This window comes from Parasteatoda tepidariorum, chromosome 8 (assembly GCF_043381705.1).
Source record: "Parasteatoda tepidariorum isolate YZ-2023 chromosome 8, CAS_Ptep_4.0, whole genome shotgun sequence".
Classification (NCBI taxonomy): domain Eukaryota; kingdom Metazoa; phylum Arthropoda; class Arachnida; order Araneae; family Theridiidae; genus Parasteatoda; species Parasteatoda tepidariorum.
The window spans coordinates 77,024,668-77,050,300 of NC_092211.1; the positions used below are offsets into that span (position 1 = coordinate 77,024,668).

The 25,633-nt window shown below is 28.0% G+C and overlaps 1 protein-coding gene across 2 annotated transcripts in view; it reads right to left on the reverse strand.

The window, feature by feature from the left end:
• Positions 1–25,633, reverse strand: part of LOC107449889 (uncharacterized) — a 70,782-nt gene that overhangs the window by 37,659 nt on the left and 7,490 nt on the right. Inside the window, exon 1 of one of the 2 annotated variants that reach the window (XM_043038686.2) lies at positions 8,389–8,757. The exons of the other annotated variant lie outside the window; for it this stretch is intronic. Within the exon in view, the coding sequence (XP_042894620.1) occupies positions 8,389–8,460 (72 nt within the window). The 5' untranslated portion in view covers positions 8,461–8,757. Of the gene's footprint in view, positions 1–8,388; positions 8,758–25,633 lie in introns of those variants that run through there. 2 annotated transcript variants of the gene reach the window in all.

The following is a 25,633-nucleotide window of genomic DNA, read 5'->3' on the forward strand; positions in this document are numbered from 1 at the left end:
GATTTATGTTTAGTCCTTTTTTTTTACAATTCAAAAGTACTTTTTCGATAAAATTGAAAAAAGGAGCAAACAAGAATATCAGAAAAGTAGTTAACATAAAAAAGTATCATATTAGATTGTTTTTAACACTATTGTGCTATCACCATGTTGTTTACTCCATTTTACCCCTATTTATACGAATCCATCTATTGCGATTGATCTATTGCGTCAACTCGCAATAGATATCTATCATCTATTGACGACAAAGACAGTAAGTAATGTCTATGAAGTTTTTAATTATTATTAAATGTATACAGAGTTTCAGCAAATTGATTACACCAAACTCCAATTAGCAATATATTACAGCCATGACTGGATAGCAAAATTCAACAAACTAAGTAAAGCGTTGTTCAGCAGAGGGCACTGTTGTAGTCATAAAAATATCTAAGGAAAGTTCCAAATAAGAGAGAACAACACCCTCTTGTTAACTAGAAAACGTTTTAACCGTGCATTTTATTTTATTGTATTTATTCTATTCGCGCTGAAACTTTCATTTTCAATGAATCAAAGGTGTGTAAATTTAAAATGTAGTAGTAGTGCAAAAATATCAAAAATAATTTGCACTTAAAAATTATCATACGAAATGATACTAAAATTATAATTTCGCTGTATATTTTATACATTTAACTTTAAATGTTTCCTTCTCTACTACCCTAAGCCTTTTTCTCGTTAAACTTGAAATATAAAAATCATGCATAAATATTAGAAATAGTTCAAACTAAAAAAAAATTATCATACAAGATGAGATAAAACTATATTGTTATATCACCTAGTATTTCATCCCATTTATGTTTAAAATTTCATTTTTCACAATCCAAAGACATTTTTTTATGTAACTTGAAATTGAGAAATCGTGCTAACATAGTTTCACTTAAAAATCATCACAAATTGGCTTATAATTATGTACCGTCACCATGTCTTGTATTCTATTTACGGTAAAAAAAAATTCCACTACCCAATGGCATTTTCTAGCATAACTTGAGATGGAAAAATAATGATTGAATTAAAATAAACCTTATTATATCAATAAATATAACTATAATTTAAAAATATTAATTAATATATATAATAAAAAACTATATCGTATTAACTATAGCTCAGTCACACTTGACAACTATCAGCGGTTCTAAAAATCAACATACCTACAAGGAGAATTTTTTATTCTAATAAATTCTGGTGAAAAATTCAGGTACAATTGCTACACTGTATAGTAATGGCACTTCTAGTAAAAAAAACATACTTTCTATTATTAAACACAAATATACGGTATTTTCACCATTTATTTAGTATTTTTTTATGTTCATGCAGTAACAGTTTTTCGGCAAGTAGGGTTTTCAAAATTAAAGTTCTTATTGCCACACATTTAGTAAAAATAAAAAAAAAACTGTAAAGTAAATTTAACCGAATAAATGTGGGGTTTTTTTATTTTTTGCTATGCTCTAAATTATCATGACAAAATTTTATTACATATTATAAAACCATATTTCATTTCTAAAACCATCACCAAATCAAAAATTACTGAGCTTTTTTGTTGTTCCCACAGTGCCAGAAACACAATAAATTTTACCATATTCAGGTATGGTTTTGGCCTTGCTTTTTTTTTCAGTGTATTAATCAAACTATATCGAGCAAAACCGTCACACGTGACTTCACTATCTTCAGTTTTAAAATCAACATACCTATATTTTCAAGGAAGCAGCTCAGTAAGAATGTTGTTCTAAACCATTCCCCAGTTTCACTAATAACGTCGACTATTTTTCTCATTAAAATGAATTTTAAGTGGCATAAAAGTGAATTCAATTATGAGAAAACTTATAAAACGAATTGATTCATTTAGTTACTAATTAATTCCATCATTTTAAAGTATAGTTACTTTATTACAAAATAAAGCTGACCATTCCACGAGGGTTAAGAATTCTCCTTAACTCAATGTCAAGGTGAATAAAGATCAAACAGCCTTAAGCTTGAAATTCTTACTTAGTTCAGACACGAATCTTAACAAAGTATCTAACATTCTCACCTCCTACAAATAGGTCATTCAAAATGGTAATTTTAAGGCTGTTGTTATTTTATTCTATTTAAGGTTGTTGTTATTATTTTGTTAAGTTAAAGAAGATTTATATTTATAACTTAATGCGATTACTTTATTTTCTTATTTCATGCGACTTATAAATGGATTGTTTATTATTGCAGTCGTTTCTGCGTATGAATAAGTAGGTATAATGATTAAAGAAATAATTGCTTTTGTAAATCACTGAAAAGGAAAAATTATACATATCATTTAAAGTAATTTAAAAATATCCCATTAGTTGTGCGTAAAATTAATGCAAACCATGATTTCATGCATTGTTAATTAAATTGTTATTGTTGATCTAAGAATTTGATGTATTGTTAAACACATAAATTAACTTAGACTAGGGTGTGTGTACCATGTTATGAAATGAGTATTTTCTAAACGTCATTTTAAAAAGATCTAATTTCTTAATTTATTTTTTGAGTCATTTAAAGAACAAGGTGCGTTAATTAAAATATATTTTATTCCTCCTTTGGAGAAAAAGTCCTTTATTAACGTGTTTATGCCTCGAGAGTAATGTAAGAAACTGTTGATAATTCATTTGAGGAAATAGTGAAAAATAATAAAAATTTTAATTACCAACCAGAATTTTCCATGCATGCCTAATTTATCAAATATAATTATAAAAACTATTCTGGAAATTAAGAAATTTGAATAATTTTCAATTCAACTTATTTTTAAAACAGCTTTTCAAACAATTAAATCAAAATTAATAGAAAATTGAATTGCTTAAATGCATTCAGCACTATAATATAATATAAACATACAACATAATATTCAGTAATATAGACACATTTGTTGATATAATACTATACAGTATTATAAACACATAATATATAACTCAGTTTAAAATTTCCAGATTATTCACTTGAAAATGTTATATATATAAAGGATTTGGGACAAAATATAATGATATAGTTTTCTAAAAGTGTCATTTATGTATCTATCTTGTCCTCAATACCTATTTCCAGTTAGGTGTTTGATAAATTTCCACAATTCTTTGTAGATAACATAACACAATACACAAAAGCATTTTATTGGTTACATGAAAATTTGAGATGTTCCTCAGGATGAAAATTTTCCGGCTCTTGAAAATTTTTCCGTTTCCCCTCACACTTTAAAAATACCATTTATTATTATATTCTCACAGACCCTTCAAATAATAAGAAATATCTAAACAAAAACTAGCAATGGGATTCGAACGTATACCTGGTTCCTTTCTTCTTTTTCAAAACCACCCTAAGATATATTCCAGTAAATTACTTGATAACACGACCTCAATATCAAAATTCACATTCAGTAAATAAAAACATACTCCACGATCTTATAAATCAATAAATAAATTAGTTCTCAACTGCGTTCTTGCCTCTCAAGTAGAAGTGAAGCGATTATGCCTAACCATGTGATTTAAATCAGATGTAATTGGACACCTGTAAGCAACGTCACACGTGAGTGTCAAACCTAATTGGCTTCTGAATCAAGAAATACCATGATTTACCAACGATGATGTCATTTGCAGGCACCCGATTAGGTACTTGCAACTCCACCAGAAGAAGTGAAGTGATTGTGCCTAACCATGTAATTTAAATCAGATTTAATTGGATGCCTGTAAATGACGTCACGCGTGTGCGTCGAACCTGATTGGTTTCTGAATCGACAAATGCATACGATTTACTTACAATGAAGTCACTTGCAGGTATCCAATTGATTCTGAAAAAAATCTCTTCATATAATTTGTCAATAAGTTATTTGAACAATGAAGATTAGAAATAACCTAATAATGCGATACCTGTAAACATTTTGAACTGTTCAATACAGGTCTTAATCATCATTCTAATCAAAGAACGAGAATGCATTGAATAACGTGGCGCGGAGTAAAACGTGACTTAATCGCTTCTAACATCAATTCATGGAATTGCATGAATAAAAGTAGGTTTTTGGTTAACATTCATCTTTATACGCCTTCTGTTTATTCTTAGGGTCTTATTCCAAATTGGGGCAAAGATCGGATGGAATAAAAAAGACACGTGTATTAATTTTAGTGCGACCAAAATCAGTTGAACTTTGCTTTGCACATATTCTAGAAGCGTGATTTAATAAGTAAGATAGTTTCACTGATAATTCTAGTAAGCATTAGACATCTAATGATAATAACTATGTTTACGAACTCTACAGTTTTAATCGTAGTGAAAATAAATAATTGTTAAATATATTGAAACTTAAATATTTTTTTGAAAATTTTGAAATGTAAAAAATGTTTAATCTTCCAAAGTCAGGGTGTATCAAAATAATCTGTTTTAATTTTTAATTACTTTTAGCAAATCACTTTTTTAAAAAAAATTCATATTTTTTTATGCAATATATGTTGATAAAAAAATATTTATTACTTCTAATAAATATCTTATGCTAGAATATTAAACCATAAAATATATTATAACATAAAATTATTGCTATTCATAAATAAATTGATATTTAAATAACTTTTAAAAAAATTATATTTAAATTTAATAAATATAGCTAACGTTTTTATTTACATTTATAGTAATTTAATGATAATAAAAATAAATTAAATTAATTTTAATTTAATGAAATTATTGTGTGAAAAATATTGTTATAATGCTCTAGAAAGAATTTTGATACGATTGCTTAACAAATTATAATATGGCACTCTTTTTCTGTCAAAAATATTTTATTTTTATATTTCACATCAGCCTATGTTATATATTTTAAACAATATTGTTAAACGTTCGCCTTATATGCTATGCCAAATTAAGTTGATGTAAATTATTCAGATAAAGGATAGTTACTGTTAGTTAAAGCATTAAATGAAAACAAAATAACATAGTACTTTCTAAATTATTTGGTCATAAATTAGTCATTCAAATTGTTTAATAAGAAACTGAATAAAAAAGTATTCCATTTAGTATGAATTTGATACTTTAGAAGAAATTTTGTGTGTAGCTCGTAACATTCAAACATCTTAGTTATAAAATAATTTTATTAATAAAAGCGCGACGTTTTTAATTAATTCAGTATTATATTATTATAAAGTAATTATAAAGTATGTTATTATAAAGTTTAGAGTGAAGAATGTCTGATTAATTATATACTTTGATTGAACATAAATTGCCCTTTGGAGCAGAAATAATCAAGTTTTCCGATACTTTATTTAACAGATTAGTAATTTAGGGGGGGTGGGGAAATATGTTGCTATCGAAATATAATTTGAAATTATTACATTTTATTTAAAAAAAATATAAGCTTATTGTAAAATCGAAATTTATTCAAAATTGCTAATACTCTAAAATTAACATGACTAAGTATGAAAATTACCAAACTACTAAGCATAAAAACACATTCGACATACAGAAATTAACATACAATTTTTTAAATTCTTTTCCTGCGAAAACTGTTTTAAAAAGTGCAAAGTATATTTTGACTACATGGAGAAAAAAATCTTGCAAAATTACAGCATAGCATGGTAGTGACATTTTTGGTATTAAAAAAATCATTTTTCTGGTTAATGAGACTAAATGCACTGCATTTAAACCATTAATTTAGTAATTTTTCTGTTTATATGGTAACGGCTTACCGAAAATTCTGATTTCCAAAATTGTAGTTCTTATTGCCACACAATTAGTAAAAATTACAAAACTGAAAAGTAAATTTAATCAAAATGGTTTTTACGCTATGCTTTAAGGTATCGTAGCAAAATTACCAAATTTAATAAATTTTATCACATATTTTAAAACCATATTTCATTACCAAAATCATTACCAAAGCGCTTTGGTAAAAATTACCGAGCTTTTTGGTGTTCCCATACAGGCAGAAACATGGTTCATTTAACCATATTCTGGTTGTTTTGACTATACTTTTTTTCCTCAGTTTATCATAACAAGCTACATCAACTTAAACCTTTGAATTTAACTCTTTTACAAAGGTTAATATTAAAGTGTATTAATGGATAAATCATGAAAGTAAATTGCACATTATTCCGAACTAACCTGTGTTGACCATTGTTGAAATTTTATTTAAACCTTTCGACTTTAAAATTCGTAATAAACACTAGAGTCTCTGGCATAGTTTCAAAGATAAAAAAATAATAATAAATAAATAAAAATTGGACCTCATGCGTCATATAAAGCGCGCAATTCTCGAGAAATTGAGCATTGTAATATGATACATATTATGTGATACAAAATTACGCATTATTTTTAAGCCAAGCGTCTATTATTTTAGAAATTTTTTAAATATTAATAATTCCAAAAATATTGCTTTTATAACACAAAATAGTCGAAAATATGTTTATAAAATTATTAATGCAAACTTCTCTTAAATTGGAAAATAATTCAGGACTATAATGTGATTCATGATATCTGATTTATGAGTAATTATCTAATTTGTTATATGATTTATAATCTAACTATAAATAAGTTCAGTCTAAAGTAGATGTGAAGTAAATAGTAAAAATAAATGTAGTAAAAATAAAAAAAAGGTCAAGTATAACTCTTGATTTCTATTTCAGCCTTCGGTAACTCTTTGTTTATATTTTCTAAAACCTATTTTTTGCTTAGATACTAAAAATTGAAAATATTTATACTAGATAAAGGAAACTTGATTTAGGAACTTTGACACGTAATAACACCTCATAGAAATGAGATAGCATACCATGCTGCTCTTACAATACATGAAGTTCTATTAAAATATTTTTGGTTGTGTGTCATCTTATGAATTTCTTACTTTTTTACTACTTTCTTATTCATTTTATTTCGTTTTTATTTAAAAATATTTTTTAAATATGTTGTTTCATGATTTTTATAGAGAGTATTGCTTCATTGTGCTTCATTGTGCTTCATTAGGCCTTTATATGGTGATTCTTTTTTCTTCTTTCAGAAATAAAACTACATGTTTTGTTGCAAAACGTTCAACCTACGTAAATATTATCTTCCTTTTTAGCAGTTGATGCAAAGTTGTTTATTTGCTGCCTATTCCCCCTGTACCAAGTTATAAACGATTTAAATAAAATAAATCATGGTTTTAATTTGTTGATTTTTTAATTAATTTATTTATTCAAATCATTAAAATTAAAAAAATGTTTAGATAATTAGTCAAGTTTTTATTATGAGTTTGAGTAATGAAAACAAAAAATAAAAATAAAAAAATAGAAAATATTTTAAAACGATGAAAACACTATAATAAATAATGTGCAGGATACCTTATGCCCTTTCATACAATTTGTATTGGAATTTATTATCAAAATGTGTTTACATAAAAAATAAAATTTAGGTCAATATATATAAAAATAATGTTTTAGTTTTGAACTTGAAAGTTAAATCTAGAAAGATATTTTATTGCGTTATATTAAGAATTAATGTATTATTAATTAATGTAGTGTAATTTTATGGACTCATTGTATAATCTTCAACGGAATTATTAAAGAAAATATTATCTTTCCTACTACAAGTGAGTTAGTTATTAGTGACATAGAATTAAACATTAAAAATGTATTACAATTAGATTTCTGTTAAATTACAATTCCTAAAATAATCTAATAAAGATTTAATTGAAATATTTGGTAAAAATATTCAATATTTAATATTACTTCAATAATTCGCTTAAAAAAAATTTCCTAGGCAACAATTTTTATCTACAAAAAATAAATAAGTTAAAAAGTAAAACTATTGTCTACCTTACCCTGCCATACGTATCATTTAAAATGAAGATGTTTTTGATATTTTTTTTGTTTTTTATATTATTTTGTATTCTTTATTAACAAATTTCACAGGCGTGGGTGGAATGCCGTTAGAAGAAATTGAACATCGAACTGACATTGAGAATATTGTTTTAAATGCTTTTTCTTAACTAATAAAAGTATTCTCTGCAAACAATTTGAGTATGATAAGAGATTATGTTCGAAAAAAACTTTGCAGATTTTACAGATAGCCAGCAATTTGTTTACATTTATTCTAAACTTTTTCAATTGTTGCGAAATTTGTGCATTTTGAGAGGATTCCATATCAAATATATATTTTATTTTACTTAGACTAGTTCAAGTTTTAATGCTAAAAAAATGCTCACAGAGATATCTTCAGAAGTGTAAAATTCCAACTGATCATATTTAATAAAACTGAATCATAAAGCTATACAGCATTTAAAAATATCGAAACATTATTTAGAAAGATAGATGAAGCTCTTTAAGAGGATCAAGCTTTTCTAGTCTTTAAAGCATTCGTTAAATTACTTTATAAGTTTCTTAAATTTCAAATAACACTTACCATTGCATAATGGCAGACGACTATGCTTCCAGAGCGTAGGTCAGAAAAACCACTACAACTTCTCATAGTCATCTTGAGTTCGAAAATTTATTTATTTACAGTTTTCAAACATGGTATCTTCCACTAAAAGTTCACAAAACTCTTGAGGTTTTCTAATACTACTTGAAGACAAAAATGGCACAGAATATTTGTTCGCTTGATTTCAAAAGTTTTCCACTTAAACAATCAATTTACTTCAATTGAAAACCAATTATTACCGAAATATTTCATGATCACGTTTCAATTTATTTGAGTAAATTTTTAATTTTGCATTTTTAATTACTTATTAGCGTAATAATTTATTTTAAAGATTTTGGTGAAACTAATTGAACGGAAAAATAGATTTGAAAAAAGTGAAATAAATATAAAAGTAAGAAAAAGTAAAATTTAAATTATTTAACTATAAAATTGATATTGAACTACTATTAAAAATAATATTATTAAATCTATTATCAAAATAATTACTACAATTATTAAAACTACTATTAAAACGACTATTAAAATTATGTCAACAACTATTACTATGAGATTATTATCAACAATTTAAAAATTAATAATAATATAAGTTTTTTTTTAAATCAATATATATATTTTAGAAGAAAACAAATTACTAATATCATGAAACTACGCAAAATTTAAATAATTTAGTTCAGGTTAGTAAGTTAATTAATTTTGTTAAATTTATTTTCAAAGTTTAAGAAAATTAAATAGCTTTGTTCGCATTAAGTAATAAAAATTTAAAGAGAGTAAGTCAACAAAACATGCTGAAGTCAATAAATAAATATTGTGGACTAATAGCATAAATAAACAAGAATCATATCATTACACTCAACCGCGCCAATTTAATTCAAAATTAAGGCGGCTTTTGAAGACGAACACAAACAAAAACTTCTTCCATTTCTCACAAAGTCTAATGAACGTCTAAAGATACCGAAACTTTTGTTTCCGGAATCGACGGACAAGTGGCCAAGCAAGAAATGTGGTTCACGGAACTGAATTCTTCGCTTCAATGATTCGAGATGTCGTCGCCAATCCGTGGTCAGTAATTGCCGCCAAGTTCTCCAAAAGTATTCTGTCGGAAAATTATGATGAGTTGTCGCATGTTCATTAGTCGTTTATCGTATAAATTGTATGCTGCAGGGGACAATGGCAATTATCTAAATTCTATAATGGAAATTAAATTAGAACAATTCAGAAATAACCTCTAAATTTAGATGATAACGTTCAAAATTCGTTTTCCTTGTATGCTTCAATGCTGGTGATGGGATATTTGGATGAACTTAGCAACTATGGGGAATACATAAAGTTTAAAAGAATTTATTCGCTTCGTAATGAGCTAATAAATAAAAGTTCAAACGCTCTAATACAATTTACTTAATTTAAGAAATTTCGCAATAAAAATGACTTTATTTCTAAGAAAAGATTATATTATAAGATTCATTATTCTAAACACGAACTTGCAAAGCACGCCATATGAAATTATATTGGTCATTCGACTAGCCCTAAAGTGTATTTTTAAGTGAAAAAAAATTCGAAAATCAGCTATAACTTTTTTTACATAATTTTTTAAAAAATATAGTTTAATAAGTACTTAGACAATGGTTTTAAGAATTTTAAAAATAGTGATAAATCCAATAAGAATATTTTTTCTTAATTAATAATGGTTTTTTAATTATACAGTTTAATATACTTAAGTAATGTTTTTAAACATTTTAAAAATAGTTATAATCCCAATAAAAAAAAATATTTTTAATTAATAAAAACATTTTTCATTATACAGTTCTTTTTAATTATACAATTCAATAAATACTTGGACAATGTTTTAAGCATAGTTATAATCCTAATAACAATAATTTTTTAATTAATAATAAATTTTTTAATTATATAGTTCAATAAATACTTGGACAATATTTTTAAGCATTTTAAAAGTAGTTTTATATTCCCAATAAGAATATTTTTTTAATTAATAATAAATTTTTAATTATATAGTTCAATAAATATTTGGACAATGTTTTTAAGCATTTTAAAAATAGTTATAATCTCAATAAGAGAAAATTTGAGTCAGAACATTGCAAACGATTCACAAGTACTCTAAGGTGCCATTAATTTCTTTTTTCAATTCATTTTATTATAATTCAATTTTTTTTTTAATTTGATTCATGTTAATTCATTTAAACTCAATTCATTTTTATCCAATTCAATTGTAAAAAAAGGAGCCTACAATGAGAAATTTTAAAAAAAATAATAACTTTACTGTTAGAAATTTTAGCACATTCTGAACCATATTATTATTCATATTTGTTGTAACCATAATACAGTGTCAGGTTAAACCAAACCATCTTACAAATTAATATTTTTTATACTCAATCACATGATACAATGTTTCTAGTATTATGACTCAAAATACCAATAAAATCACCCAACTTTTAACCTACTTTTCTTAAACTAAGTATTCATTGTCAGTTGTCAGTATTCAAAGATACTAACAACATTCTAAGAATCACGGGACACGCTGCAAAAAATTACCGGCTAAATACAGTAAAAAGTACCAACACTCAGGATGCCAGTACTTTTTACTTTAATGCCCATTTTTACCTTAAAATTTTACGGAGCAAAATAGATATACCGTAATTTTTTTACACTAATATTAACTGTAAAATTAAATAAATATTACTATAAAAATTACGGTATAAAATTTTTCGTTAAAAATGGATTCTACGGATGCTGCACTCAGAATGCCAGTACTTTTTACCGCTAGTTGATCTGGAAAATTTCCCAGTTGAACATTAGAAATAGAGATGAGAACTGATGGTAATAAAAAGTATTTAATGCACGACTATTTTAAATTACAAAGATATGCTCATATCAAAACTCTTTATTTATTAATAATGATAGTTTTTGTTTACCAACAAGATGCAGAAGTGAACTTATAGTTTGTCTATTGTAAAGAATTCCCCTAGCTATTCGTCTGGAGCCGTTGCAGAGACTATGACTATGAGGTTTAACTGTTTCAAGTAGGGATGTTGGGTCATAAAAGACAGGCTTTGACTCGGGTCAGCGAAATCAAGGTGATTAAGGGAGAAAGAGGCTCGCCTCTTTAAAATGCGCTATTTCTCGTTTCTATATAGCAGCAGACTAAGACTTCGTGGAGAGGGGAGTTCATTCTATAGACAAACTATACACATTTCTTTAATATTAATCCCTCACCGTACATGAATAGAATAGTTTCAAAGCAAAATATGTTCCAGATATTTAAATTAGATGATGCGTGCTGTACCGTGTGCAAAAAAAAGCAAACACTTTAAATAACTTTTGATCTAAAAGACGTATTTTCGCATTCTAGGGCTCAATCCAAATGGATCAAGAGTCTAACTTTAAATAATATACCACGATATATGCCCTTCCATATACCATAAATTATACCATATTATTATACCATAAATATTATACTACAAGTATCACGATAGTAAGACACGTTTCCCAAAAGATCGCTGAAGTCATGAATCACTGCAATCAGTGAGCGGATCAAATTAGGCACTTAGATCAGCCTGCAAAGAGACCGAGAATGCGCGGTATTAATCTTCGTCAAACTATTCTACCGAAAAGTGCTCGACTCCCCGCGAAGGTCGTCAGACCATCAAAGCTCAGGGATTTTTCCCAGACTATCATCGATAGCCCATTGTGAAGCTATAATGCGACGTTGACTACAACCACTACGACTACTATACTACACAAATTATACATTTGTACAGACAATAATGTTACCAAATTAGCACAGAAACATGATTTCTCTGAATAAACATACTTCTTTTACGTATTTGGGTTCTTTCTTCTCAAAATAATGGGAGTAGAAGCAATCTGGAAATTATGGTCCCAACAGTTTTGGTAGGAAAGCGATTGAAAGTTTAAGCCCCAATTTTACATTTTATGTATTTATCCATATCTCGTTAACAAATGAAGCAAATCAAAAAAAAATTTACAAGCAATTGTAAAACTTTCAAGTCAAAGATGGTCTAATGGTAGAAAAAATGGAATTGTATGATTTACAAATTCTTATATTAATTTATTTTACGTAATTTTAAATGATAAATTGAAAATTTGAAGGTAATTGCTCAAGCAGTTCATAAAAAACAAAATTTTAAAAAATACGCCTTCCTTGAGATGGTGAGATACGCAAAGAATCAAATAAGATTTAAAGAGTCGAAACTTTCAACCACTCTTCTGCCTTTTGGGACCACATTTTCTGGAATATGGCTACATTCAATATTTCGAGGGTTAAATATCCAAATGCAAAAAAAAAAAACGAAATAAATGACCAAAGAAAATACTTTTTTGTACCTGAATTTGTAACTTAAAACAACATCTACTCTCATTAATTAGAGTATTTAAGGTTAGGCCCTTGAACCATTAAGATTGAGTCCTAGCACGTGAAAATACGATCTTTAAAAATTTCAAAAATAAGTTTTTTTCGTTTTGTACGGAGTGCAAAATGAAAAATGGAAAAAAAGGGGTTTATTTAAAATTAGATTTCTCAGGAACTTTTTGACAGATTTCGCTCAAATTTTATATTTTGCCGTGTAAAATTGCATTCTTTAAACTGATGTTAAAAGTAGCATACCTTACTATTCAAACTTCTTTTTTCTGTTATTTTATTTCTATTATTAAATAATGGCAAAAAACAATATCTACTAATAAAAAACTTTTTTTGTATTAAACATCTTTGGATAAAGGAATTTTATAATTGTGTGCAAAAATGCTTCAGTTCGCTTAAAAAGTTCTCAAGATATGGCAAAATAAGCAAAAATTAAAATTAACATTAAGGGCTCCAAACTTTGAACCACACTCCTGACCAAACTATGGGAACCATATTTTGCAGATTGCTGCTACCCCCTATATTTTGAAGGTCAGAANAATATTGTGGACTAATAGCATAAATAAACAAGAATCATATCATTACACTCAACCGCGCCAATTTAATTCAAAATTAAGGCGGCTTTTGAAGACGAACACAAACAAAAACTTCTTCCATTTCTCACAAAGTCTAATGAACGTCTAAAGATACCGAAACTTTTGTTTCCGGAATCGACGGACAAGTGGCCAAGCAAGAAATGTGGTTCACGGAACTGAATTCTTCGCTTCAATGATTCGAGATGTCGTCGCCAATCCGTGGTCAGTAATTGCCGCCAAGTTCTCCAAAAGTATTCTGTCGGAAAATTATGATGAGTTGTCGCATGTTCATTAGTCGTTTATCGTAGAAATTGTATGCTGCAGGGGACAATGGCAATTATCTAAATTCTATAATGGAAATTAAATTAGAACAATTCAGAAATAACCTCTAAATTTAGATGATAACGTTCAAAATTCGTTTTCCTTGTATGCTTCAATGCTGGTGATGGGATATTTGGATGAACTTAGCAACTATGGGGAATACATAAAGTTTAAAAGAATTTATTCGCTTCGTAATGAGCTAATAAATAAAAGTTCAAACGCTCTAATACAATTTACTTAATTTAAGAAATTTCGCAATAAAAATGACTTTATTTCTAAGAAAAGATTATATTATAAGATTCATTATTCTAAACACGAACTTGCAAAGCACGCCATATGAAATTATATTGGTCATTCGACTAGCCCTAAAGTGTATTTTTAAGTGAAAAAAAATTCGAAAATCAGCTATAACTTTTTTTACATAATTTTTTAAATAATATAGTTTAATAAGTACTTAAACAATGGTTTTAAGAATTTTAAAAATAGTGATAAATCCAATAAAAATATTTTTTTTAATTAATAATGGTTTTTTAATTATACAGTTTAATATACTTAAGCATTGTTTTTAAACATTTTAAAAATAGTTATAATCCCAATAAAAATAATATTTTTAATTAATAAAAAAAAATTTCATTATACAGTTCTTTTTAATTATACAGTTCAATAAATACTTGAACAATGTTTTTAGGCATTTTAAACATAGTTATAATTCTAATAACAATAATTTTTAATTAATAATAAATTTTTTAGTTATATGGCTCAATAAAGACTTGGACAATGCTTTTAAGCATTTTAAAAATAGTTATAATCTCAATAAGAGAAAATTTTAGTCAGAACATTGCGAACGAATCACAAGTACTCTAAGGTGCCATTAATTTATTTATTCAATTCATTTTATTATAATTCAATTTTTTTTAATTTGATTCAGGTTAATTCATTCAAACTCAATTCCTTTTTATCCAATTCAATTGTTAAGAAAGGAGCCTACAATGAGAAATTTAAAAAAATAATAATAACTTTACTGTTAGAAATTTTAGCACATTCTGAACCATATTATTATTCATATTTGTTATAACCATAATACAGAGTCAGGTAAAACCAAACCATCGCACAAATTAATATTTTTTATACTCAATCATATGGTACAATGTTTCTAGTGCTATGACTCAAAATACCAATAAAATTACTCAACTTTCAACCTACCTTTCTTAAAGTAAGTATTCATTGTCAGTTGTCAGTATTCAAAGATACTAACAACATTCAAAGAATCACGGGACGCACTGTAAAAAATTCCCGGCTAAATACAATAAAAAGTACTGACACTCAGAATGCCAGTACTTTTTATCTTAAAATCCATTTTAACCTTAAGATTTTACGGAGCAAAATAGTGATATACCGTAATTTTTTTTACACTAATATTAACCGCAAAATTAAATATTACTGTAAAAATTACTGTATAAAACTTTTGGTTAAAAATAGATTCTACGGTTAAATGGATTATACGGATGCTGCACTCAGGGCGTCCATACTTTTTACCGTTACTTGATCCGGAAAATTTTTCAGTTCAACATTGGAAATAGAGATGAGAACTGATAGTAATAAAAAGTATTTAATGTGCAATTATTCTAAACTATAATGATATATAGCTTCATATCAAAACTCTTTATTTGTTAATAATGACAGTTTTTGTTTACAAACAAGATGCAGAAGACTTATAGTTAGTCTATTGAAAAGAATTCCCCTAGCTATTCGACTGGAACGGTAGCGGTGACTATGGTTATGGTTTAACTGGTGGAGGTGACTATGGTTTAACTGTTTCATGTAGGGATGTTGGGTCATTGTTTAAGACAGGTTTTGACTCGGGTCGGCGAGAGCAAGAGAATAAGGGGAGAAAGAGGCTCCCCTCTTAAAAATGTGCTATTTCTCGTTTCCATAGCAGCAGACTTCGTGGCGAGGGGAGTTCTTTCTACTGACAAACTATACGATCGAAAGCATTTCTTAAATATTAATCCCTCACTTGAACTATTGTCCCTCACTTGATCCCTCACTTGAACTTAACTAACTTCACTTCCCTCATTTTGCTTTGAACTATTCTCATGTATACATGAGAATGGTTCAAAGCAAAAAATAGAATAGACAATAGAATAGTTTCGAAGCGAAATATGTTTCATATATTTTAATTAGATAATGCGTGCTCTACAGTGCGCAAAAAAGAGCAAACACCTTAAATAAATTTGATCTAAAGGACGTATTTTCACGCTCTAGGGCTCAATCTTAATGGATCAAGAGTCTAACTTTAAATATTATATACAAGTACCACAATCGTAAGACACGCTTCCCAAAAGATCGCTGAAGTCATGAATCACTGCAATCAGTGAGCGGATGAAATTAGGCACTTAGATCAGCCTGCAAAGAGACCAAGGATGCGCGGTATCGATATTCGTCAAACTATTCTACTGAAAAGTGCTCGATTGACTATCAAAGCTCAGGGATTTTTCCCAGACTATCATCGATAGCCCATTGTGCAGCTATAATGCGACGTTAACTACAACCACTACGACTACTTAACTACACAAATTAATTTGTACAGACAGTAATGTTACCAAATCAGGCAGGGAAACGTGATTTCTCTGAATAAACATATTTTTTTACGTATTTGGTTCTTACTTCTCAGGCGCAATCTGGAAATTATGGTCATAACAGTTTTGGTAGGAAAGCGATTGAGATTAATTTATCCTAAAGATTAATTTTACTTTTTATGTATTTATCCATATCTCGTAAACAAATGAAGCAAATTAGAAAAATCCTACAAGCAGTTATAAAATTTTATAATTGTGTGCAAAACTTTTTCAGCTCGCTTAAAAAGTTCTCAAGATATGGTAAAATAAGTAAAAAGTGAAATTAACATTAAAGGCTCCAAACTTTGAACCACACTCCTGACCAAACAATGGGGACAATATTTTCCAGACTGCTGCTATCCCCTATATTTTGAAGGTCAGAAATCCGAAGCAGTCGGAAAAAAGGTACGTTTTCTGTGCCTGATTTTTTAGCATAAAATATTATTTAGCACTAATTAGTTAGCATATTTAAAGTCTCACTCTCGAACCATTAATGTAAAGTCCTAAAACGTGAAGATCCAATCATTAGATCAAAAGTTATTCAGGGTTGTCTGTTTTTTATTTTGCGCACAGTACATGCGTTACAGAAATAAACGAGCTCTCAGATAATTAGATAAACTTATATGTAAACTATATTTTTCACACAAGATTATGTTTCTAAGCACAGAACAAATTAACTTAGAATTTGACTGTACCTCTTTCAATGATATCAGATTGCTTTCAAAAACAAATTATATTTTCTAACACAACTTACTATAGCAAGAATAAATTCGACAACCTATATAAGAAATAAATTCAACAACCTATTAAAAAACTAAAGAAGCTTCAGTTAACTGTATGTTTTTATTCATGGTTTTGTTTTTAAAAACGTCTTCAAAACCACCTGGATAATAAATTAAGTAACTTTACCATCCCTTCGAATTTCAGGATCTATTTAATCTATTGTTGTATTCAACATATTATCCATCAGATAAAATGAGCCCCACCCAAAAGGTAAATTGTAGTGCCCGGCATTTTGACCCGGTTTTATAGTTACACCCCTTTCATTAAAGCTTAAATTACTCTCACTTAAGACAATTCATATTTATCTCTCGGAATACTATTGTTCTAAATATGACCTATTTTTATGGTATTATATGTATAAACGGAGTATAATGTGTAGAATAAGACAAAAATCTTAAGTAAAAATTTTTGTGGTGATAAAATTTTCATTTTAGACATCAATAAATTATGCATAACATTTTATATTACAGTGCTGTAAAAAATTCCTTCATGAGAAAAGTACTTTATATTAACGTTCAGACTAAGTTACAAATTTTCTTCGATATTCTTTTAGTTTCCAAAAATTGTAGAAGCGTCATTTTCAATTTAAATACTTATGTTTTTTTTTTACCAAAATTACAATATTTTACATATAACTTGTATACGAAATAAACTATAATCGATCTTGCAAAAATTATATTTTATTTTATTTGAAAAAGTTGAAATAATTCTCGATGTTAAAAAATTGTAGGAGTTATATTTCAAATTTAAGTAGAATTTTTTTTTTCTTTTGCACAAAAACTGTAAAATTTAGAAACTTGAAATTGCGAAAGGTTGCAGAAATATGTGCAAAAAATACGATACAGTGGAAAATTTTACCTTCAATAATTAGTTTGAAAATCATTAAGTTTGCGAAAGGTTGCAGAAATATGTGCAAAAAATACGATACAGTGAAAAATTTTACCTTCAATAATTAGTTTGAAAATCATTAAAAGTTCAACTTATAGTAAAAACTACCATGCGGACACTTCTGCAGCCCCAGCAAGAATGCAACTAAATAGTTGAAATTTAACCTACATAATAAAAAACGATATTTATTTGTAAACTTAACACTGCTTTTTTGTTTTCTTTTATTTATTTATTTATTTTTATTATTTTTTTCCAGTTTATTTTAAAGTTATTGCAATTTCAAGTCCTTTCTAGCAAACATTTTCTCATTTTTATACTTCAATTTGTTCCGCTGCGCAAAAACTGTAAGAATTTTGAAAAAAATTTGAATTTTGAAAGGGAGTTGAAAAATGAACTGAGATTAAGAAGAAATATAAAAATTTATAAAATTTGATAATCAAATCCATTATTATTTGCTGTTTAGCATGTAATTAAAGAGCCATGTGCACCACTCTACAGCCAGTAGAACTGCACTACAGAATTGAAATTTAGCGTGCTGAAAGACCCGCTTTAATTTATAAATTTAATTCGAGTTTGTCTGTATCTTCTTACACAAATTATGCAAATTATTGAAAATTACAAAAATTTTACGTTTTTTTTTCTTCATAAATTTGTTGCACTTATTTTGCTTTGATAATGACTATTTATTCATTTTTGTGGGAAAATCTATTTAGTTCTCTTGAAATATTCGCTTAATAAGCTCAAACTTGAGTTAGTGACGAAAGTAACAGAAAAGAATGAGAGAGAGGTCACGTGTAGCCAGATACAAATCTTAGCATTATATTAAAACCTTTAAAAACCTGGAAAAAAACTTAATTCAAAAGAGGTAAAAACCGATTTTTATTTGAACTGTTATAACACTATAAGTCTCGTAAATGAATAACATTTCTTTTCATTCATTTTTCCGTCACACATTGCGCATTACAACTTTAAGTACAAGTCTCGTAAACGAATAACATTTCATTTCATTCATTTCTTTGTATTGTGTCACACATTCTGCATTCTTAAGTTAAAAAAGTTTTTCTAATACAGTAAAGTATTTTTAATTAGTTAACAAGTAATAACTAACTGTAACCTACATAGCTTCTCACAAAATAAAGTGACTACTAATTTTCACAGAGACGAACAAACAATTCTGGTAAAATTATCATACTGTACAAAAATGTCAATGAAAATAAATTGAAGTAAAAAATATATATAAATAAATTTAAAAAAATTGTGAATAAAACCAAATCACCCCTCTGCCTAAACAGGCATACGAAAGAAGAAGAATCAAACCTAATTACATTGTATATGAACCATTTATTTGATAATTTCAGGAAAGTCTGGTTTTCAAAAATATAATGCTTAATACACACATTTAATAAAAAATACAATACTGAAAAGTAAACATAACCAAATAAATGGTTTTTTGTGCTATGTTTCAAAGTGTCAAGATAAATTAAACAAATTTCACCACATTTACCAAATTTTATCACTTATTATAAAACTATATTTATTGTAAATTTTTACCAAAATCATTACCAAAGCACTTCGACAAAAATAACCGAGCTTCTTCGTGTTCTCATAGAGCCAGAAACATGGTAAATGTTACCATATTCTGGTGGTTTTGATTATACTTTTGTTCTCAGTGTATAATGAACGAGGCCCTGTTTGCCCCTAGTTTGCTGTATGAAATGTATTTCAGTATATTTAGTTTTATGTGTTGTTGTTTTTTTTTTATTTCCTTGTATGAATTTAACGTAAATACTTCTGTGGTTATCATTATAGACCATATGATGAAAGATAATCGAAGTACTTCTTGTCAGTTTGTTCTTTTTCTTGGTAAATAATATAAACAATAAATAATAATAGTAAAAATATCAAAAGATAGAAAAAAATGTTCGTTTTTTTTTCTCCAAAAAAAATCGACTTTTAAAGGAAAAACAATTGTGAATGCGAGACAATCACAGAGGTTGCTGATCAAAACGAGCAGGGAGTGGAGCTTGCCAGTATGTATACAAATTTCTAGAACTATATAGTAGTATAATATATATAGTACAGTAGGGAACCGATTATCCGGAACGATCGGGACCATCACTATTCCGGATAACTGATTTTTCCGGTTTTCTGAATCGCTACAAAAAGCCGTTTTTTTATTGTTAAACCCAACTAAAAAAAAATTTTTTTTTGGAAATAATCTTAAAAAGAAGAAAAAACGATGGAGTAATACACTAATGATTATTTCCAAAATGATGGTAAGGTAAACATCTTTCAAAAAAGAACGAAAAATCCTAAAATCTTATGAGGAAAAAATTTAATTTTTTTTTAAATGGCGGGAAAATTTATCGAATTTCGTTCCGGTTTTTTGGTTTTCCGGTTTTCTGATTTTCGGATAACGGGTTCTGTACTGTACTATAGTATTTCTAGAGCATATTTTAGGCTTATTTACAATGAAACTATACATATTTTGACCAATGAGATAAAGTACGCATATATGCTCTAATAATCTGTTTTCATGAACACTTGAAATATGCTCAAAGTTTATAATTATGTTGCAAACTGGACAACTTTTATTATTCTTATGAACAACAATAAAATAATGACATTTTCCAGAGAAAACGATTAATAATTTCTCTTATATTTACCTTACATATTTTGCATTTAAAAAAGTTTCCCAATTAGACTGCAACATAAACATTAAACATAAACTTTTAGAAGATCACAACATTTTTTCGTGATAACCTTTAAATGAATTCAAACATAATAAGTTAATATTTATTCGAGAGGTTTTTTAATGATAAGGAAAGCCGCAATGAAATGAGCCTGAACTCGGAGACCTCGTGGGTATTTGGCATTCGTTGACCCCGAGATTCTTCTTTTTCTGAAGGAAGGATGACAGAGTTATCATAGTGTTTCTCTTTGGAGGCGGTATTCAGTTGGCGAAAAAGGTGAATTAAGGCATAAGTAGTGTTGGTGGTTTCAAAAAGAGTCGATAATTCATACTACAAAAAAATTTGTAATTCGATTTCTCTTCTTATCGTGTCTTTTTAAGTTGTATAATAGATTGTTAAAAAAATTCACCTTGATTGACAATGTGTTATGAAAAATTCACCAGAATTAATTACTTATGTTAGATGAAAAACTTAGTTTGTATCTAAAAATGATATGGAAACACTAAATCTCGAAAGAAAAAGAAATTTATTTCATCAGAAGTTGAAATACAAAAATTTACATAATTTCATCGCCTTCAAATAAAAGAACAGTCCAACCAAAAAAAGTAATTTAATATAACACCTTTACTAGTATAAAAAGAAATTAATTGAATAAAACTAATTTATATTACTTACTAAGTACTAATTCTAGTTTTTATGAAATTAATTGAAGAGATATCATTTAGTTTTAACTCCAATAACAATTATTCTAATTCATAAATTTATAAAATAAAAAAAATCTTTCCAATTTTCACAATTCTAAATCGTTTTTATTTTAATTAGCTATATATTTTTATGTTGTTAAAAAAAGTTTCACCATATGTTATGATAATTGCACTATATATTATGATAATTTCACTTAACTCATGCAATATATTATCGAATTCACAATATTTTATGATGTTTGCGCTATTAATAATTACGCTGCATTAAAAATTAAATTTCCATCGGAGAAAAAACGTTAGAAGAGCAGCTTCCTATCAGAAAAACAAATTCAGTTTCATTTGGAAGAATAAAAAAGAATTTTATTTGATAAGAAACTAAAATACAAAAACTTGCAGAGTTGTATTTTCGTCAAATAAATAAACTGAGTTTAATAACGCATACACAAACAAAAATAGAAATTTAATATACATGTAATCTAGGCTTATTTAGGATTAAGATTAAAGTCTGCATAGATAAAAAATACTCTTTGAATCTTGTATATACCTATCGTAAAACCTTTTTAACCAACCTAAAATGAAATGGAAGTTTTTACTCGTGATTTGCTATTCTAATTTATTATTGTTTTTAATAAAATCTTCAATGACTTTGTATGAGAGAAGTGAGAAAAAAAATTTTAAACTGAAACTAAAGTAAAAAAAATGAACTAAAAACCCCACCTAAACATGCAAATTAAATTCAAATTATAATTTCGATTTTGGAATATGAGATTTACGCACTAAATATTTTTCTAATTGTATTTAAAAGAACAAATACTAACTTTAATTAGTAAGAAATTAAAAAGCAGTTTTAATTAAAGCATAATTACAACCCTTTTATTTTATTAGAAATTTGATAAATGACCTTTTTTACAACTAAACAATTTATTTTCAACAATAGCAACATTTTACTGACTTTAACCTTACTATCCCAATAAAAAAAATTCCATTTAGTAGAAAAGCGCATTATTACTAGTTTTTTGTTTTGGTAAGTGCTACAGCATTTTAAATATTTTTATATTTTTCTTAGGAACATTAATAACCCAATTTATTTTTTTGCTTGCCAAACGTGTTTTCTACTTTTTTTTTGGAGGAGGGGGGAGGGGCTTTTCTAATTACACTAATAAATTTAACTTTTTCTCTGTACAATTTATTATTTGGGATCATTTAACAAATGTTATACTATATTATGTTTCCATAAACATTTCAAACACACCCTCAAACTCTCACTTTTGACTATTCAGCATTCCTAAATCAGTATTTCGTTAATTTTGAGAATCATTTCGTCACAAAATCACATGATTTGTGACGAAACACGTGCTCTCTAATATATGACGACAATGTTTCCTCCACTCTAGAGCTCATCGTAGTGTGAGATTGTTAACTACAATGACGAAAATAGAATGAAGACTAGACAATCAAATATAAAGTGACAACTTAAGCCAACCGAGGTGTTTGCCTCGCATCAGGAGGATCAGGGGTTCGAATCCCACTTCGAGTATGGGTGTAGCTTATCTCTCTGTTCTATCTGTCCCTGTTGTGCTATGTCCACGATAAAGTTATTATTAGAAAAGGTAAATACATTAAGCAATTTTATGTATTTTGGGGAATTCGTTTCTTCGAAGAAGCAACGATAGTTACTTAGTTATTTTTAAAAAAATTCTCGCTCGGAGCGTATACTAGGAAACTCCTTTGTTAAACACGAAGAAAGTTTCGTGATATCTGAGTATCCATTTTTAACAGTGCATTGAATGGCAACTTAATTATTCACAGGCCGTTAATATCTCGTTCGGACACTTTTATCCTGTAACACAACCTTCATCCATTTTGACATGGTCTCCTTAAGATGTTGGTAAATCGTTTGAGGCACGTTCATGACACTTTCCAAAAACTTAAGACTGGATAGTTGTGAACCTAAGTAACGGAGACTCATTCAAGTTCATGTGACAAATGCTCAATAGGGTTGAGATCTGGGGATAGTAGAGGCCAACGCAAAGCAATAAAAGAAATCTCTACAATGTTCCTCAAAAAAATTATTTGCAATACCAGCAGTGTGGCAAGTCGCATTATTTAGTTGGAAATACTTCTCGCCGTTGAGATAAATCCTCAACATTGCATGATGACATTATGACTTACTCATACTGCATAAAACAAAGATACTAACTCATATCTTATAACCGTCGTTTAGCAGCCCACCCAATTTCTTTTTGAGAGGGAGGGGATTACGAATACTAATGTTCAACTCCGTAACCTTGTAATTTTTAACTCAATCCAGAAGACAAGGGAACTCCTGGCTCAAGTATTGGGAGAAATTTGTCTTCATGGAGTACTTTTTGATGGAGCTAACCCGCATTTGCGTTACATAGAGAGGAAAGTCACGAATTCACCTCACGTTTAGCCTGACGGCAAGGGGACTCTAACCCATGTTCCGTTTACCACTGAGGATATTTTACGTCAGCACTGTGATCGGTGCAAGCTAGATGCGGAATTCGTATCGACCATCCATCGCTGGGATTCGAACCCGGTTCACCTCAATGGAATTCGGACGCTCTATCCCCTAAGCTGAGCCATCACGGCTCTCTAACTCATATCAGCACTACACTAGTCTTCTGGAGGTCATATTGTCCCGCATTAGCTAATTTGCATAAAAATGTCAAGTTGATGTATTAAAAAGGTTGCTCAGCGTCATTGTATTTATAGGTCAAGGCCAAACACTTCATCTTTCTCATTATTTTATGAAATTTAAAAAATTATGCTTATAATAAAGCCGTCCATATTTTATCATAATCGCCTTATTTGCTATCATATTGAAAAATCTCCTTATGCTTTAACCTATACGCGTTATATGAACCGTTGATTTAAATCAGTATGTCACTGTGTTCGGGGAGTAGTGCGGATCCTCAATCACCGGTTTTAAACTAACTGTTCGAAAGACAGCAAGAATACTCATTCGAATGAATCAAACAATAAGAAGAGACATGCCTAATGCTGCATGACGATTTTTCAACATCTTACAACTACTCGTAAGATCCATTCAACACTTGAAACCCGGAACACATCGCTCATAACGAGCGTGAAGGTCAACATCGCCTCCTACAGCGATTTGTGCCTTTTTTTCCTACGAATTCTAACAACATTTTCAGTTGAGAATTAGATTATCCCACTATGGTTTTAAATACATGGAATTAGTTGGTAAAAAATGGTTGCTTAAAATACAGCGGATGATAAATTTTGCTTTGGTATTTTGCATAAGACAACAATGAAATGCATTTCATTCCCTGTGATAAAGCCTCTTGATTTTCTATTAGTGCAACGTAAGAAAACCTATTATTGCAATTCATTTTAGCAGTCCTATTAAGGCAAAAACAAATTCTAATTTTCTTTTTTTAGTTTGTCATTAAAATTTTCATGCAAGAATAAGATGTTAGTCAAATAAAGGTACGTTAATGTTTTAAATACATAAAGGTGAGATATTTTAAACAGACTTAAATGTATTGCTGGATAAAGTATATTCAAAATTATGTACTCATCTATCCCCTCACATTAAAAAAAATATTTAAAAACACAGTTGAATTCAATCTGCCAAAATAGAAAACATTTATTTTCAATGTCATAAATACGTCGATTAATAGTAGCACAAAGAATTCTCATCAATTTTCGTTTAAGTATTCGTAGTGTAATTTTGGCTTAAGTCATTACTTTATTCTATGGTCGAAAGTTAATTTTCGATTTAAGACGTTATTTATTTAGTTTTAAGTTTAGTTTTTCGCTCCGTTTAAAAGAGAAATTTTTTATAAGGGAATTTTAAATATCGCAGTATTAAAAACATCTAAAAAATTTCAGCTAAACATTATTGTTAAGGGAAAAGTAATTTATTTCTCTTATACTATGCATGCAATTTTTTCTGTGAAATATGTTGATGTAATATATTAAAATAAAAAATTTGACAATATTGGATCAATTCTGTTTATAAAGAAAAAGAACATTTAGCATTACATTTAAATTCAAAATATATCATAAGTTATGCCATTATAATATTTTGTCTTCAATTATTTTTAATTTGAAATATAAAAATTAGAAATCTTTACCAGAATTAAATTTTTACAATGAATACACGAGATAAAAATAAAACATAAATCTGAAAAAAAGCATGGTCAAAACTACCAAAATATGGTTGAATTACAGTATTTCTGGCTCTATGGGAATACCAAAAAAC